General features: G+C 34.3%; 1 protein-coding gene across 4 annotated transcripts in view; it reads left to right on the top strand.

The window, feature by feature from the left end:
• LOC110671169 (uncharacterized) overlaps positions 1 to 8,292 on the top strand; it is a 76,113-nt gene extending 67,821 nt beyond the window's left edge. For 2 of the 4 annotated variants that reach the window (XM_058148561.1, XM_021833547.2), the window contains exon 7: positions 6,762 to 7,155. In XM_058148561.1, the coding sequence (XP_058004544.1) occupies positions 6,762 to 6,961 (200 nt within the window). In that variant the 3' untranslated portion in view covers positions 6,962 to 7,155. Of the gene's footprint in view, positions 1 to 6,761; positions 7,156 to 8,050 lie in introns of those variants that run through there. The other 2 variants (XR_009149499.1, XM_021833556.2) reach the window with 2 other exon arrangements.
• Positions 8,293 to 18,961: the final 10,669 nt, after the last annotated feature.

Here is an 18,961-nt window from a genome sequence, read left to right as displayed (position 1 = left end):
TTTCATCTCTTAAAATCTTCCTCCAAACCCAGTTTCAGACCAAAGACTTGGGATTATTAAAGTATTTTTTGGGTATTGAAGTTATGAGAAGTAAGAAGGGTATTTTCTTATCTCAAAGAAAATATGTCCTTGATCTATTGACAGAGACAGGAAAATTAGGTGCTAAGCCTTGTAGTGCACCAATGACTCCAAATTTACAAATCATAGCGGGGATAGTGAGTTGTTTGAAGATCCGAGAGATACAGGAGATTGGTAGGAAAATTGAACTACCTTCTTGTCACTCGTCCCGACATTGCTTATGCCGTTAGTGTGGTAAGTCGCTTTATGTCTTCCCCAACCGTTGCTCATTGGGAAGCCTTGGGACAAATCTTGTGCTATCTCAAGGAGCTCGGGGAAGAGGTTTGTTATATGGTAATCATGGGCATTTAAATGTTGAATGTTTTTCGATGCCGAAATTTGGATCTAAGGTTGATAGGAGGTCAACTCTTTGGATATTGCGTTTTTGTTGGAGGAAATTTGGTGTCTTGGAAAAGCAAGAAGCAGAGTGTAGTTTCTCGATCTAGTGCTGAATCCGAATACAGAGCCATGGCACAATCAGTATGTGAGGTAATGTGGATATTTCAATTACTAGATGAGACAGGTTTTAAGACCCCCCTGCCTGCGAAATTGTGGTGTGATAATCAAGCTGCTCTCTATATTGCTTCTAATCCGGTATTTCATGAGCGGACCAAACATATTGAGATTGATTGTCACTTTGTTCGTGAAAAGATTCAACAACAGATCATCTCAACAGGACATATCAAAACTGGAGAGCAGTTAGGAGATATTTTCACAAAAGCTCTGAATGGAGCTAAGATTGACTACATTTGTAACAAGTTGGGCATGATTAACATCTATGCTCCAACTTGAGGGGGAGTGTTATGGAAAGTCAATCATTATATTATTTCTGTGTATATTCTGTATTCTGTATTCCTATTTAGGATTTCTTATTTAGGATTTCTTCCTAATTAGTATAACACAATTATAGGAATCAATTGTATATAAATACCCATGTACAGATTAATTGAAATATATGAGAATCATCTCTTTCTACATTACCCATTGCTTTTCGTAAAGGTAAATGTTCATGTACTTACCCTATCTCTTCTTTTGTTTCTTATAATCAATTGTCTTCTAGTTCTCGGTGTTTTGTTACTTCTTTACACTCTGTTCCTATCCTAATACTGTTGGTGAGGCACTGTCTCATCCTGGCTCGTGTGCTGCTATGAAAGAGGAAATGGAGGCTTTAGATGCTAATAGTATATGGGAACTGTTGCCTTTGCCTACTATTGGTTGCAAATGGGTATTTACAGTAAAGGTAAATCCTGATGGTTCTGTGGCTAGGTTAAAAGCACGCCTTATAGTAAAAGGATATGCTTGGACATATGGGGTTGACATTTTTTCTTCTGTAGCTAAACTTACTTCTGTTCGCTTGTTTATCTCTTTAGCAGCTACATATGATTGGCCCCCTGCACCAATTGGATATCAAGAATGCTTTTCTTCATGGTGATCTTCAGGAGGAGGTGTATATGGAGCAACCAACTGGGTTTGTTGCTCAGGGGGAGTTGAGTAAAGTTTGTAGGCTTCGGAAGTCTCTTTATGGCTTGAAACAAAGTCCTAGGGCCTAGTTTAGGAGATTCAATGAAGCAGTACAGGAATTTAGTATACAAAAGAGTAAGTGTGATCACTCAGTATTTTATAGGCAATCTGAGGCTGGTCTAATTCTCCTGGGAGTCTATGTGGATGACATTGTCATCACTGGGAGTGACTCTGCAGATATTTCATCTCTTAAAACCTTCATCCAAACCCAGTTTCAGACCAAAGACTTGGAATTGTTAAAGTATTTCTTGGGTATTGAAGTTATGAGAAGTAACAAGGGTATTTTCTTGTCTCAAAGAAAATATGTCCTCGATCTATTGACAGAGACAGAAAAATTAGGTGCTAAGCCTTGTAGTACACCAATGACTCCAAATTTACAACTGTTAGCAGGGGATAGTGAGTTGTTTGAAGATCCAGAGAGATACAGGAGATTAATAGGAAAATTGAACTACCTTACAGTCACTCGTCCTGACATTGCTTATGCCGTTAGTGTGGTAAGTCAGTTTATGTCTTCCCCAACTATTGCTTATTGGGAAGCTTTGGGACAAATCTTGTGTTATCTGAAGGGCGCTCCAGGAAGAGGTTTTTTATATGGTAATCATGGGTATTTGAATGTTGAATGTTTTTTAGATGCCGACTATGCTGGATCTAAGGTTGACAGGAGGTCAATTATTGGATATTGCGTTTTTGTTAGAGGAAATTTAGTGTCTTGGAGAAGCAATGTAGTTTCTCGATCTAGTGCTGAATCCGAATACAGAGCCATGGCACAATCAGTATGTGAGGTAATGTGGATACTTCAATTACTAGATGAGACATGTTTTAAGACCTCCCTGCCTGCGAAATTGTGGTGTGATAATCAAGCTGCTCTCCATATTGCTTCTAATCCGGTGTTTCATGAGCAGACTAAACATATTGAGATTGATTGTCACTTTGTTCGTGAAAAGATTCAACAACAGATTATCTCAACAAGATACATCAAAACTGGAGAGCAGTTAGGAGATATTTTCACAAAAGTTCTGGATGGAGCTAGGATTGACTACATTTGTAACAAGTTGGGCATGATTAACATCTATGCTCCAACTTGAGGAGGAGTGTTATGGAAAGTCAATCACTATATTATTTCTCTGTATATTCTGTATTCCTATTTAGGATTTTTTTCCTAATTAGTAGAATATAATTATGGGAATCAATTGTATATATATATACCCATATACAGATTAATTGAAATTAAGGAGAATCATCTCTTTCCACACTTCTCAATTTCTGTCTTTTGATACTGGGGATACCTATAGTGTCTAACATTGATAGGTTTGGTGTTTGGAAGCAAAGGTATTATGGTTATAATTTTGAAAGGGTGGAAGTGTTTTAGGTTCCTAGCACCATAGAATATTTGCTTAAAAGTTTTTGAATCTCAGGAGCAACATTACCTCTTGAAATACTTGCCAACTGATGACTGGAACCTTCTGAATTCACACCATGTTGCTGCCCTTGCATGGTACTGAAATCAATGCAAAAGAGCTGAGAATGAAAATCAGTCCCTTTCTTCTGCATGAACTGCTGCAATTCCTAACAAATCATCATCTTATTAGTCACACTCCCTTCATTGATGCCTTGTAGAGTGATTGGGTTCCCATCCTTCAACAAAGTAACTTGCAGGTTAAAAAAGAGGATTGGATTGAAACTTTTCATCCAATCCACTCCTAATATCACATCAAAACCTCCCAGATCTAACACCTTCATTGGGAAAGAAAATTTGTGCTTCCCTATTTTCCATTGGAATTCTAAACATAGAGTAGAGCATGGTATCTTCCGGCCATCTGCAACTGTAATTACTGACACTGGAATATGAACCAATGGTAATTTCAAGCCTTTAGCCACTTTCTCATCCACAAAACTATCAGTACTCCTATTGTCTACCAAAATCATCAACTGCATACCCTTATTACCGCTAATGATTCTTATGGTATCAATCCCCTGCCTTCCTTCCATGGCATGAACTGATCGTGTAATTTCCTGTTGCACATCTCCTATTTCTTCCCCTTCCTCAGGAACATACAAGTCCTGCTCCAGCTCTTCATATTCTGCCTTATCAGCATGCATACTCATCACAAATTTCTGCTTGCACTGATGGCCTAGAAAATATCTTTCACCACATTTGAAACAAGGCTTTGGAGTTCTGTTAAGTTGGTTTGCTACATAGGCTTAGACTGAGATGGGTTTTGATTAACAGATGAGTTTTGGCTACTGGTGGTGGTTGTAGGAGTTTTACTGGCTATAGTGACTGGTTTAGTACTTTGGGTTGAGTTATTTGGGGGTTTGGTTACACAAGTGAAATCTTGATGGAATGGTGCTGTTTTATAGGTTATGGAAGGGCTATAGGTTGAAGTGACAGATTTGAATTGACTTGAATGATTTTTGAGGTGGTAATTGGACTTCCCAGTATTCAAGATGAGTAGTTCTTGAAGTTTGGCTGCTTTAAATGCATGAATAAGGTTGGTGGGCCTCAACATTCTTACCATAGGTCTAATCTCATCCCTCAATCCACCAATAAATCATGGTAGGAAATAGGATTCCCCCAAATCAGGTAAAGATCCTCAAATTTATCTTGGTATTCATCTACACTCCCCTCTTGCCTTAGTTTCATGAATTCCTCTACGTTATCTCCAATATTTGATCCCCAAATCTCCTACACAGTGCCTCCTCAAAAACCTCCCAAGAACTATCCTTCTTACTCCTAACCTAGTTATTAAACCAAGAATCTGCCTTCCCAGACATATAAAGACTTGCAATTCCCACCATTTTTTTCCCTAGGCACCCAATACACTTCAAAATATTTGAGACATTTCCTAATCCATACCCTTAGATCAACACCATCAAAAGTACTAAGTTCAATTTTAGGTAAAATCTTGTCAAGATTACCTGAATGCCCAAAAGATTCTGAGCTGGCTTGGTCCTTTCCCAAATTAGGCAGATTTGTCTTTTGAGGATTTGGGAAAATCCCCTTACTAACTACCACAGTGTTTTCTTGAGAACCAGAACAACTTTCCTTTCCAAGATCCTTCCTCAAGCCCCAAATTAGAGTTTTCAAATCTTCCACATAATTAACTGAAGCTTTCACCACCTCCATCTTAGATCTGAGCCCAATTTTTCAATACTTCTATCTCTTTCCTTGTATCCCGAGAATCCAGCTGAACAGATCTCAACTGCTCCTCTAATTCCACTAGCCTCACACTTTCTTGACTCACAACAGCAGATCTTGTTATCCTTGCGATCCCAAAGAAACACTCCCAAATCAAGGTTCTGATACCAAATTTTAGGATAGCAACCCTAACAAAGATTGATAAGAAGAATAGAAAAAAGAAGAGAAGAAAGAGAGAATTAGGAAGAGAGAATTTAGGAGAGGAGATTGTATATTATTGATTCAGATTCTTGAATGAATAATACAGGAGCTATCTCATCTCTTGTATACTGCAGTTCCTGCCAATAGGTAACTGCGTCTAGAAACAAACCTCTAACAAACTCTAACTGAGTTTCCCTCCATTCACTAACTATTTGATTTGACTTTTCGCACTACTGTTTACACATTATCCCCTGCCTTCTTCTTATACTTTCTCCTATAATGCGTAACAACTTTCAACTTCCAACAAGTAGATGGACATAAAATTTAACAAACATAAGCTCCTCGAAAACATGCTTGGTATATTTAGAAAGCATTTACAATACTAGCAACAAAAGCAACATATAGAAGAATTCATGTCACATTTGAGTTCAATGAGACATATAAACAACTATCAAGGCTGTCTCAATTCAAGACATATACAAGAATTTATGAGCGATAAAAGCTATGAAATATCGATAAAAGCTATCAAATATCAATATCAATGCTGCCCCAATTCAAGCACATAAGAAATTAAAGTATTAAACAATCGATTTTTTCAATAATTTACGCAATTACACATCATAGCAAGAACATCAATACCCATTTAATAAAGCATATCACAACAATACCCATTTGAAAAAAAAAACATATTACCCTACCCATTTAACAAAAAAAAAAAAAAAAAAAGAAACAAAAAAACATATGAAGCGCTGGGAAGTCTGGTCCTGCTGGCGTGAAGAATGGACTGTAGAAGAAGAGAATAAGAGGAGGAGGAAGAGAGAAAGAAGAAGAAGAAAAAACTTAGGTTGTGTAGTGCAGGTGAGAGGAGAAGAAAATAGAAGAAGAGTATAGGAGAGAGAGAGGGGGAAGAATGTGAAGATGAAAGAAAGAAAGGAAGAAAATACTTAGTTGCTTTGTTTCCTTGGTCTGCTTTGTTTTTCTTTGTGTTCTGCTCTCTGTTGGTTGCGTAAAGTGGAGCTACTTTAGGGTTTTCTTTTGTTTTATGCTGTTAAAAGAAAAAGAAAAAAAGGGAGAAAGTGTCCATTACTTTGAAGAGGCATTGCCTCAACTCCCCATCGCCTCTCGCCTCGAAGGACTTAGGCGCTTGCCTTTTCTCAGTTTAGTAACGGACACTTTCTCCCTTTTTTTCTTTTTTTTTTAACAGCATAAAACAAAAGAATGAAAAAAAGGGAGAAAGTGTCCATTACTTTGAAGAGGCGTCGCCTCAAAAAATAAAAAGAAAAGGGTGAAAGTGTCCGTTACTTTGAAGAGGCATCGCCTCAACTCCCCATCGCCTTTCGCCTCGAAGGACTTAGGCGCTTGCCTTTTCTCAGTTGCCTCGCCTCAGTTAGGCAAGGCGTTGGGGCCTCAACTTGCCTTGCCTGGCGCACTTTACTGCCTTTTACAACACTACTTGGAAATTTTGGGAGTATGGCTTCTTGGTTTCTTGAATAAGAATCATCATATTACCACTTCCATTGAAGTCTTTTGGCTCCCTAATGGCTCCCTAATATTATAATATAGGCTGGTGTATTCTCCGTCTTTGAGAGGACTGGTGGGGTGTGGTGGGGGGGGTGGGGGGTTGTGGATGGAATATGAGATGAGATTGTGAAAACCTAAGTTATGTTTGTATTTTGGGTTATTTTGATGGGGCAATGGGTAGAAACTAAAACAGTTTTCTTTGCCTAAGTTATTTTTTGCAATAAATTGGTACTCAACCACAATTACATCATCCGTTTTTCAGATCTGGAACCTCCTCGCCAAAGGCCACAGACATCAACAAGAACTGCACAAAGGTTGATTGCACAAGGAATGGGACAGAAGCTGCCTTCTACAAATTTTGGATCTAGAGAGTTGAGGAATCAGGAAGAAGCCAGAAAGAATCGCATAGTTACAAGGCAAAAAATGATCAAGGATGCTTGGGGTGATGATGATGAAAAATGAGATGGTTTCTCATTTCAGATTTTATGCATGAAAAATGATTTTACCCTCGTACTTTTTACCCTCAATACTTTCTATGCTTAACTGCTCCATTGCTTACTTTCTCCATTGCTTGCTTAATGCTATAAAAGTTGCACATATTTGTGTATGATATGGAACACATTTTCTTCCTGGGAAAATCCATTAACTTGTGTTCACATCACATCTTTCTGCACGTCATACAATGATCAGCCACATTTTGTGATCCCTGGTTAACTCAAACCCTCATCTGCAGCCCTGTTTCCGGGAAATTCTGCATGATGGATTAGAACATAAAGAAGTCATGTTAGTGTTGTTTTTGAAAAGAATTTCCATACACAGGAGAACCTTCTGCTGGTCTCCTGAGCTTGAGTAGAGACCCATGTGCTAATCCCAGTGCATAAGACAACTAGTTTCCTTAATTACTTGCCTCCATTAGAAGTTCTCTACAGACGGATACTATTTTTGATATGCAGGTGGTTCTGTTTGGATATTGTTTTTGGTTTCTGTGATTCTGAGCATCCTTACCTGTTTTTGAGAAGTAGAGGAGGGAGAAGACTATCAATTTTAGGGAATGGTATGCCAGGTTTTGGTATTTTGATCTAAAATTCTGAATGATGATATTAATCCTCAGTTGGAGGTATATTAATGATTTTATTTCTTCCATGTTTTAATAGCAAGGATTAAATTTTATTAATCCAAATTTGACATGAACATATTTGTTAAAGGAAAACATATCTCGTGATAGATGTAGATATTAAACATTAGAGGAAATTACAAAAAATTATTATGTAGTTTAGGGTCTTCTTTAACTATAAGAGCGGGAGTTACATGCTGTTAACAAAGTGGTGCTTTTTCTCTTAACACCGCTAACATTGCATTAATATTCAATTAAAAATGTTTTTAATTATAATAATAGGTTCCACTTTAAAAAAAAAATTACATAATATTCTACCTTCCCTCTCCCGTGGTCTGTTTTCTTTCCCATTGTTTCTACTATAGGCCTCTTCCCATTATTTTCTATTCTCAAGTTTCTGATGGCTCTTTTCTCCTTTTTTTTCTTCTCTGGTGGAGACCGAAAGAAGTGGAGCTTAGGGTGACGGCGGATTTGGAAAGAGCAGTGATGAGATTTTTCCATTCTATTCATTAAAGCTAGTCGATTGGTTTTATTTTTGCAGTCTCACGAGTCTTTGGATAATGTATTTTTCGAGTTGTAAGGAGGCAAACTCTCTTTGCTTGTCCATGCATCAAGCGCATGAATGGGATATATACTCTTATGTTTGCAACTATAATATTTATCTAGAGATTTAGATGTGCGTCGCAGGGTAATTTTTTTTTTTTTTTTTAATAATTTTCCGTAAAAATTACTTAATAAAATAGAAAATTTTAAAGTTAAGCATGGCCTTTCCAATTCGGTTACAATGGACAAAATATTTGATAGGTAATCGAAAAAATTAAATTGATTAATATTATTGCATATTAATTATCATTAATGCATTCAAATTTAATAAGAGCCTATTTGTACCTGATATATGAATTTGGCCAATTTTTTCGGAAAGCATGCCATAAATTTAAGAAAATCCCGTACGGCAGTATTAGAGCTTAGCTTATTCTTTCTTTATATTCCTCCTAAATTTATACTTCATTTCGCTGTAAAAATATAACAATAAAGAGAAAACGAATTAAGTTATATATATATATAAAGAAAACAGGCGAGTTTTTCCTTGGTCCTGTAATATAGGATTTCAAATGAATCAAATGTATGTGAGTGTCAATTTAAAAAAAATAATTTATTTAATACATAATTATACTTTTCTGATTATTACTGGCTAGAACACGCTCCCTACTTTTAATGTACCCAAATGGGAGCCAGCCTGCTTTCTCCTTACATTCTCTTTTTGTGTAGCCATTAGTTGTCACCTGTTAAAAATACATAGCAAAATTCAATAATTCTTGCAATGAATTTTTATATAGCTTTTATAGATAATACCTCATAAAAGGAAATTTATATATGATTCTTATTTAATTTTAATTTAATTACTTAATTAAAATCCAAAATTTACTCCTTAATTAACTTTGACATTTCAACTCCAAAAAAATTATTTCTGTATTTCCTAAATAGTTGTAATACAATAGTTATTCAATTCAATTTTTTAATTACAATCAAAATTTTGCTTCTTAATTAGTTTAATCTTTCATATTCAAATAATAAAAAATATTATTATTAACCTAAAATTATCATCCAATTTCTCTATTCATTAACTTAATTTGAATAATTTTTAAATATTTTAGTTTAATTTGACTTAATTATAGCAAACTAATTAATTTATACCTCAATTTGTAAAATAATTCTCAACATATCATAATAATCATAAAGATAATGTGAATCATAAACATAAGATTCAACTATCACCCTAATAATGCATATTGAACAAATAAATTCTAACAGATCTAAAAAGTATACATGATGTAGAGTTTAATTGATCCATAATAATAATTGAGAGAGACTCTTTGATTCAATAAATTGATTTCTCTCTTTTGACCTTTCTTGATTCACATATAAAATTTTAGTAATGAAAGACTTTTTTGAGATGACCTTAATATCTATGACTTTACGAAAGAGAATGTGTATGACTTTATGGGTAGAGAAAGAATCAGCCTATATATATACATTTAAGATTTAATTTAGTACGTTTATCAAGTAACCCATATACTATTAGAATTTTTTTTACTAAAGTAAATATCAATTAATATCGGCTCATATTAAAGGAATTGATTTCCATATGATAATATTAATTACTAGGCAAAATCTTACATTCTCCCACTTGACACGATAATCAAGTGATATAAACTTTAATAATATAAACATCAAGCGCGCATAAAATAAATAAATCATTTTCATAATATACTTCATAATTACTTTCCTATAGTAAATTACTAATTATGAGTTATGCGGTTATACATTATTTAATCACATACTCCCTTCCATATACCACAACACTAGCAATTTATCACGGTAGGTTCATAATAGATATATGTATATCACATCATGGTCCACAATAATGTCTTGAAAAGACTTTTCTTGTTATCATTCACTCAAAATATTATGTATACACAATCATGAGAAATAAAAAATACTTTAATGTATGTTAAAAACTCACCAATGAGCTTAGAGTCAAAGCCAATACATTATATGTTAATACAATCAAGACACATTATAAGAAAATGTTCTTTAAATGTCTTAGGTTGTGAACCCTTAATTAATAGATATGCTATCATAAGATCAATACTATTATGCTTAATAAATACTCCTCTTTTCTGAACTTCCTCCTTAATGACACAATACTTTGATTCCATATGTTTGGTACCTTTGGAATATTTGTCATTATGGAGAAAATGCTAATGTGGAATTATCACAATGAATTCTCAATGACTTGTTAATGGTGTTGATTATCCCAAGTCCTGAAATAAAATTCTGCATCCATAATGCATGAAATATAGCTTAAAAGCATGCCATAAATTTTTCTTTCTTAATGGATGAAGCAATGACAAACTATTTTTGGCATTTTTCTATGATACTGTTTCTTCAGCTAATAGGAACAGGTAGCTAAACTAGACTTTTATTGTTAACACATTCAACTAAATCTGAATATGAGTATCCAATCACTTTCAAATGATTAGATCTCCTTTACATGAGCATGTAATATTTAGTTCCTTGCAGATACCATAAAAGCTTTCTTTGCAACTTTCCATCAATTCAAAGATAAGAAATTGTGCAAGTATAAGCATACATCAAATTGCACACAACCAAAGCATAAGGAATTGATTTAATTTCTTTATGTTTCATATCATTCTTTGGATATTGATTAAGACTAAATTTGTTCCCTTTCTGTGTGGGAATAATTCTTGCTGAATATTTATGCATATTAGATCTCTCTAAAATTCTATCAGTATAAGCTTTTTGAGACAATCCTAACAGTTTTTGTGATTTATCATAAAAAATTTCTATTGCAATCACAAAGGATGCCTTTCTTATATCTTTTACTTCAAAATTCTTTGAGAGAAAATATTTAGTCTCACGTAATATGCCCATATCATTTGCAGCAAGTAAGATATCATCAACATATAGAATTAAGAAAATAAACATACTCTCACTGATCTTAAGATATATACATCGATCAATGACATTTTTTTTTAAATCAAAAGACTTTATGTTATTATTGAACTTAATATACCACCAGTGGGAAGCTTACTTAAGTTTGTATATTGATTCCTTAAGTTTACAAACCATATGGCCTTTTCCTTCAACTGAGAAACCTTCAGGTTGGTCAACATAAACTTCTTCTTCAAGTTTTCCATTTCGAAAGGCTATTTTTACATTCATTTGGTGTAACTTTAAATCATAATGAGTCACCAGTGTCATAATAATTCTTAATGAGTCTTTTTTTTTTAAAACTGGTGAGAAAGTCACTTTATAGTCAATACCATACTTCTGAGTACAACCCTTGGTAACAAGTCTTGTAACATCCTGAGAATTCTGAGCTCTGAATAATACTATTTCTTGTCTGTGAATAGTATTATTCAAAGCCAACTCGAGGACTAAAAATGAGATGGAAATTAATTAATATAAGCAGAATAAAAACCGAAGTGACCATCGGGTTATAGACTTAATCGGTATTCTTGAAAAAGATGGACTATAACCCAATGAAGGGCATTTTGATCAATTCACTTGAAGAGTTGACTTTTGACCGAAATGTCAATTAAAAAGAGTGAGATTAATGTGTTAGAATGAGATTTAATTGATTGAAAGAAGTATGAAAATTAAATGGGACATAGATGGAATATTTAAATTGTGATAATAATAATTAAAATTATAATTATGAATATTTGGGATATTTTATAAGAAGACAAAAGTGATTATTTAAGACAAATTCTCATTTAATTACATCATTTCACCATCACCACCATCATCTTCTTCTTCCTCTCATTTGTGCTGTCCACCATTCCCTCACCAAACCTCCATTGTTGAACCTTCCAAGCTTCATAACCCTCAATTTCTCCCACAATTTCCATAGCAAATCAAGAGAAAAACTTGAATTAAGCCCTAAATTGAAGAAAGCAAACAAGAAATTAAAGGAAATTAGAAGAATTATGAAGAAGGGAAGATAGCCAATTTGAGGTAAGTTGTGATTCAAGCTTAACTAGTTGTGAATTCATTGAATTTAAGTTTGATTGTGGAGAAATACTATAGAAATTGATTGAAATTGTGTATGATATCATGGAAGGAATTTCAGTAAAGGGTTATGGAGTTAGGGGTTTTTGTGTTTTGATGCAAGTAACTTGGTTTATAGGCTCGAATGAAGTTGTAAACATGATTTATGAACTTAAAATTGATTGGAATTGGAAGATGGGAATCAGAGTTTTTATGGTATGAAGCTTGTTTAATGCTATTATGGTTATATTATGATTAATTGGTGTGTAATTGTTAAGAAATAATAATGATTTGGTGAAGAAGTTAAAGGAATTGATGTTGTGCCTTAAGTGTTGAATCTGGACAGCTTGAATCCAGTGAGGTTAAATGCTCATAACTTGAGCTACATAACTCCAATTGATGTGAATCCAACGGGAAATGAAAAATAAGACAATATGCTAAAACTTTCATGCAGAGAACACTTTCCTTAAAAATGTAACATCCTCACTGTATGCAGTTCCGTACATTCCACTGTTTCGGTGACTAAGGTCTGTTCGGATAGCTAGAATATATGGAACCCACTTAAACTAGAGTGAGGAGTCATAATTAAATTAAATAAAGATCAATTAAGGTTGAAAAAAAATAAAAAAAGTGGAATACAAATCGGTTAAATGAGCACAAGCCCTGGTGATGGGTGACCTCACTGGGAAAGGACAGTGAGTTCAGTGTTACTTTAAATTCATGTAGAACCCTGTAAGACCCTCAATGAAGACTTAATTGATGTATTGTTATAAATTAGAAAAGTTAAAGAAATGAAAGGAAATAAGCACAAAGCTAAGGAGGATAAGGACTTATCGAGTATTATAGAAAAGACAGACATAAATCCGATAAGAGCAAAATTTGATCAATTAAATTTGAAGGCTCAATATTGACAAAAAATGAGAGTTATTAAATTAATGAAGTAAGATTAATTTAATTAACTAAGATTATGAAAATTAAATATAATTATATATTTAGTCAAAATGTAATGATGATTAATGTCCAAGTATTTACAAGATTGCCATTCCACTTAATTACAAAATTGCCATTATGTATTTAAATAATATAAATATATCACACCTTACCTCTTCGTAAAGCATAACATGTTCCCGTAGCATACCTAATGAATTACCGAACTTTGCCCACCGATAATCCATTAATATATACTACTAGAGATTTTAACCCAATTTCCATTCCTTTTTAAAGTGGTGGGAAATGTTGAACAGGTATTAAAAACCTTTACTTGAAGTTAAGTTATAATCAAAATTTTAATTAATTTAAAATCTTCACAATTTTTACAAAAAATTTAGTAGAGTGCCGCTTATAATTTGGGAAAACAATTCTTCAAAAACTTGTAAAAACACTTCCAATATACAATTTAAATCCCAACTCCAATATTCTCATCTCAATTCATTCTCAATTCAATATCATTTCAAGCAATGCATAAAATTATTTTTTGAAATAAACTGAGCATTTCATTAAATAAAACAAGAGGTTTATATTACAACATTTACATGGATAAAAAATAAATTATAAAATTTATTACATAACTGCTCAAGTCTATGCACTTACATATAGTGACATATACATCAAAATGAAAATATACAAGGGTATAATCTATATACCCAGTAAATATCCAAAATGCTGATCACTTCAAGTCACAAACAGCCTACTCTGCTGCTTTATCTATCTCTCTACCTGCGACAGCAATAAAAGGCTATCGCTGAGCCAAAGACTCAGTGGTGCACAACTTTAAGAAAATAATAAATTAAATAGCAAATAAATCACAATTGCTCAAATTAAATCAATTGAGATGTTATCACATATGAAATTATGCTTTATTTTTAAAGCCAGAAAATTTCTTAAAATAAATCAAATCACAAAACAATTTCTTTTGAAATGTCACATAGCTTAATCATGACCCAATTATCCAATTCATCCCAGTAGCCAAAGGCTAATGAGGAACACCAAGGCTAGCTAGCACAAATGTATGAGTACTCATCCAATTCATCCTCAACTGGTACACACCTCAACACTTTAGCCAGAGAGGGAATTCAAACCAATTCATCCCACTAAGCAAGCTAGTGACGAATTCAAACAAATAATCACGATTGTTGTGGTTTCAAACCATTTTAACCAATTTTCAAACATCAAAATAGCAATTGATCCACGTTCAAAATAATTTCCCAACATTTGGGCCAACAACACATAAATTGTATTATTTCAAATATTCGATATAAATGAGGTCGTAAATTAAATAATTTAATTTCACAATTCATTCAAATCAAAATCCAAATTGAAATTTAAAAATGAACTAGTTGTTGTGTAGTCGCCTCTTGGCCTTGACTCACTTTTTCTTTATCTTTCCCAGTTTCTTTCTCCATTGAAATACATAATTTAAGGCATTTCAATATTCATTCAACTCATTTCCACAATTAATCCAACACTTAAATGCATGCATACTAAATTTCTCTCACAATTTCCCCTCAAAGTTGAATTCTTTGTGTAACACCCCGAACCTCCGAGTTATAAATAGTACTATTTTTGGTCTGTGACTAGTACTATTTAAAGACACATTGAGGACCAAATATAAATAGAAAATTAATTGAGATAGACACAATAAAAATTCAAGTGACCAAAAAATATAAGAATTCACCGGGTGTATTGAAAAAGAGGGATTATGAATCGATGAGGGGCATTTTAGTCAATTCACCTCAAGAGTTGACTTTTGACCAAAATGTTAATTAATTTAAGTGAAATTAATGAATTGAATTATGGAATAATTTTTTTAGGAAAAGAATTCAAGTATAAAGTGAAAGGAAAATAAAACAAACAAAAATCTAGAATTTTAGGTCCATTTTGACCCACTTAAAATTTTAGGACCAATGGGCTTTGAAAAACTCAATAAAAATTAAATAAATAAATAAGTAAATAATTGAGATAAGCATAAAAGAAAGCCATCTTCCTCCCTCCCTCATTTAGTTGCCCTCCCACACACCTCCTCTCCCTCTCTTTTCTTTCTTCTCTCTTCATTCTTCTACTTACAACCTCTCTCAACCATTGATTTTCCCCACTTTTTCTCCATAGGTTTTCTATCTAATTGGTAGAAAACATTAAATTTATCTTTCATTGAGAGATTAGAAGCTAAGAGAACAAAAGAGTTAGAAGAAATTGAAGATTAGAAGTGGTCACTTGAGGTAAGTTTCTTTTCTTGTTAGATTAGTTGTATAAGCCTTGAATGAAGTTAACTTATAATGAAATTTCATGAGAAAGTGAAAGGAAACATGCATGGAACCTAAACTAAGGTTTTGGCCAACTTAGGGAAAATTAGGGTTTTGATGTATTTTAGTTAAATTGATGATAAATCTAAGTTAAATTGAGGTAGTATGCATGATTGGGAGTAGTAAGATTTCATGGGATTGCATAAATTAAATTATGAAAGATTAGGGTTCATAGGAAAATTGGGTTTTGGTGCTAGAGAGTGAAATTGGTGTGTGTAGTGTTAAAACATGGTCATTTGAGGTTTATTTAGTTTGAATTGATATTGGGTTGATGAATGGAGGTAATGAAAAGGTAGGATTAGGGAAAATTACAAACTTTGGTGTGGGAAAATTACAAACTTTGGTGTTTGAAAATTGTGGGGTTTATGCTAAGAAGTTCCATTGATGTGTCAATGTTAAATTATAGTCATTTTGGGTAAATTAAATGTGAATTGAGGTTGGTTAGTGGAAGTAATTGAACAAATGAAAAATTGAACTTAGGGTAGAATTTTGCACACTGAATTCAGTGTGTTTGGAAGCCCATAACTTAAGCTACACAACTCCAATTGGTGTGAAACCAATTGAAAATGAAACTTAAGATATAGGGCTAGAATTTTCATGAAGATACCTTGCCCTGAAAATGACCTTAAGCTATCCGAAATGAGCCTTGAACTTGGAGACAGAAATCTGGAACCTGCAGAATTTGACCATATAAATAGTAAAATTTGCATAGCCATAACTCTCTCTAGAAAACTCCGATTTAGGCGATTTTTAAACCAATAGAAACCTAAGATATAGTAGAACATTTCATATGAAGAACTTGAGGCCAAATTATGGACTTAACCCAATCAAATTGCTGAGCAAAGTTGAATCACTGAATCTGCAGAATTACAGATTTATCATATGAATAGTAAACTTTGCATGGCCATAACTTTCTCTAGAAAACTCTAATTTAGGTGATTCTTGAACCGATGGAAACCTAAGACATAGAACATTTCGTATGAAGAACATTAGATCAAATTATGGACTTAACTTGATCAAATTGCTAAACAAAGTTGGATTGATAAATCTGCCAAAACTAAATCTGTAGCATAAACAGTGTAATCGTGTTTTGGGCATAACTTGAGCTACACAGCTCCGAATTAGGTGATTCAAAAAGGAGAATAAAGCTAAGACCTAGATGAACAATTTTCACGGAGAACACCTCACCAAATTATGATCGAAACTAGGTAAAAATTAAATTCAAAAATTGGGGAACCAAGTTGTCCAAAACTAAAAATTTCAAAAATTTGCAAAGCTAATATAGGATGCATTAGACATTCATGTACAACACGTCACTGATCATGAAATTTTGTTTCATGGCCTAAACTATGTGTTGATGTTGGCAACACTAATGCTTTGTGAATTGTGATTTATGAAGTGTGATTTCTCATTTGAAATGTTATTCCAATAAATGGCCTTTATGGACTTAGAACTATTATGAAGTTTTCATGCTTAAGAAAAATGTGATTTATTATGATTTGACAAATTGCATTTTACCTTAAGTTTTAAAGTTATTAGTTGTGCACCACTGAGTGATATACTCTGCGATAGCTTCTTTATGCTGTCGCAGGTAAGGGAAAGGAGAAGGCTGCCGAGTAAGAGACTTGAAAGCAGCATTTTGGTATTGTTTGTGGGTATTTACGTTAGGTATATCCTTGTGTTTCCTTTGGATGTATTTTGTACCTATATGTATGGATGTACGGACATTGAGCAGTTTGTATTTAAAAGCATTGCATTGCTATCACATTTTGAGTTTGTAACTATTTTGTATTTTACTTTGAGACTTATGAAAATGTAACTTTTGCAATATTTAGTCTATCATTATTTCCAATGAATGTTTACATGGAATTTTAACTATTCTCATGCAATTTTCCACAAAAGAATTGATTAGATAAAAAGCTATGGTTTGTTTTAAAATCCTTTGTAGCATAACTAATGGGTTATCGGTAGGCGGAGTTCGGTAATTCATTAGGTATGCTACGAGAACATGTCGTGCCTTACAAGGGATGAGGTGTGACATGTTTTAGTGGTATTAGAGCTTTGGTTTTTATACAAGTTTTGAAAAAGCATGTTTGAAAAATTTTGATAAGTACAACTGCTCAACTGTTATTAATTGATAGATATAGTGCATTACATCACAAATATGGACTAATGGAGAGAAATCTCCTTGTCTTGGTTGTCCAGGGAGTGGAATTCTTTGTGATTCAATATGGAAGAGGGGGATCACACAGTAGAGCAATCAGTAGCAGCTGAGGTACAGGGGGAAACCCCAGTTCCTCAGAATGCCAGTGGATCGGCTGCACCCATCCCACCCATGTAGTTTCCTGCTCAGTTCGCTTAGCAGATGGCTGCACTATTTCAGCAAATGGTTGGCAATATACCAGTCCAAGCTCCTGTGCAAGCACCTCCAGTGCAACCACCATCCCCAGCCAGACAATATGACAAGTTAATGAAGTATGGGGCAACAGAGTTCAAGGGTACAGTGGACCCATTGGAAGCTGAGCAATGGTTAGAATGGATGGAAAGGGTCTTCAAGAAATTGCACTGCACAGATGAGTTGAAGTTTGAATATTCAATTTCCCTACTGTATGGAGATGCATATGAGTGGTGGAAGACTATTCCCCACAGTTTGGCTGAGCCGCCACTGCTGACATGGGATGACTTTCTAAGGGAGTTTAGACAGAAGTATGTTCCTGATACCTATGTGGATATGAAGCTACAGGAGTTTCTCAGTTTGAAGCAAGGGAACAAGACTGTAGCCGAGTATGAGAGAGACTTTTCTCGCCTCAGCCAATATGCTGGAAGCCTACTCACTACTAGTAAAGACAGATGCAAACGGTTTGAGGCAGGTTTGAGGCCTAGTTTGACATTGCAAGTGGTTAGGTTTCGACATGACAACTTCTCTGGGTTGATATCACAGGCCCTTGAATTGGAAAGGAAAGAACTGGAAGGGGCATATGAGAAGGTAACCATTAAAAAAGAGGAGAGCAGTAAGCCTACAGGTCAGAGTCCAAGTAACAATTCGGGTAAGAGGAAGAGCTTTGGGGGACCAAGTAATAGAGGATCTAGTAGGGGAAGATTCTTAGGGCAGAGACCACCTAGATCTGGACAGCAGACATCTAGGGGTTCCCTTCCTACCCGTGCTTGTGAGACTTATGGTAGGACTCATGGAGGAGTATGTTATAAGGCTATAGGAGCCTATTACAATTATGGTGGAAGTGGGCATTTTACTAGAGATTGCACTAGTGCTTGCAGATCTGGGCCGCCTACTACCATTGAGGGATCTGTTTAAGGTTTTGCTTCTAGAGGACAACAGACAATTAGTAGTGGCAGAGGCAGGCGTAGAGGTAACACTTCTGGTAGCCAGGGCATAGTGAGCCAACCAGAGCAGAGTGGTGCACCAATCAGGGTGTACACCATGCGCCAGAGGGATGAAGCTGAGACATCAGATTT

This window comes from Hevea brasiliensis, chromosome 6, assembly GCF_030052815.1.
Source record: "Hevea brasiliensis isolate MT/VB/25A 57/8 chromosome 6, ASM3005281v1, whole genome shotgun sequence".
NCBI lineage: Eukaryota > Viridiplantae > Streptophyta > Magnoliopsida > Malpighiales > Euphorbiaceae > Hevea > Hevea brasiliensis.
Note: the sequence above shows the minus strand (reverse complement) of the source record. Positions and strands in the feature narration are given on the sequence as shown.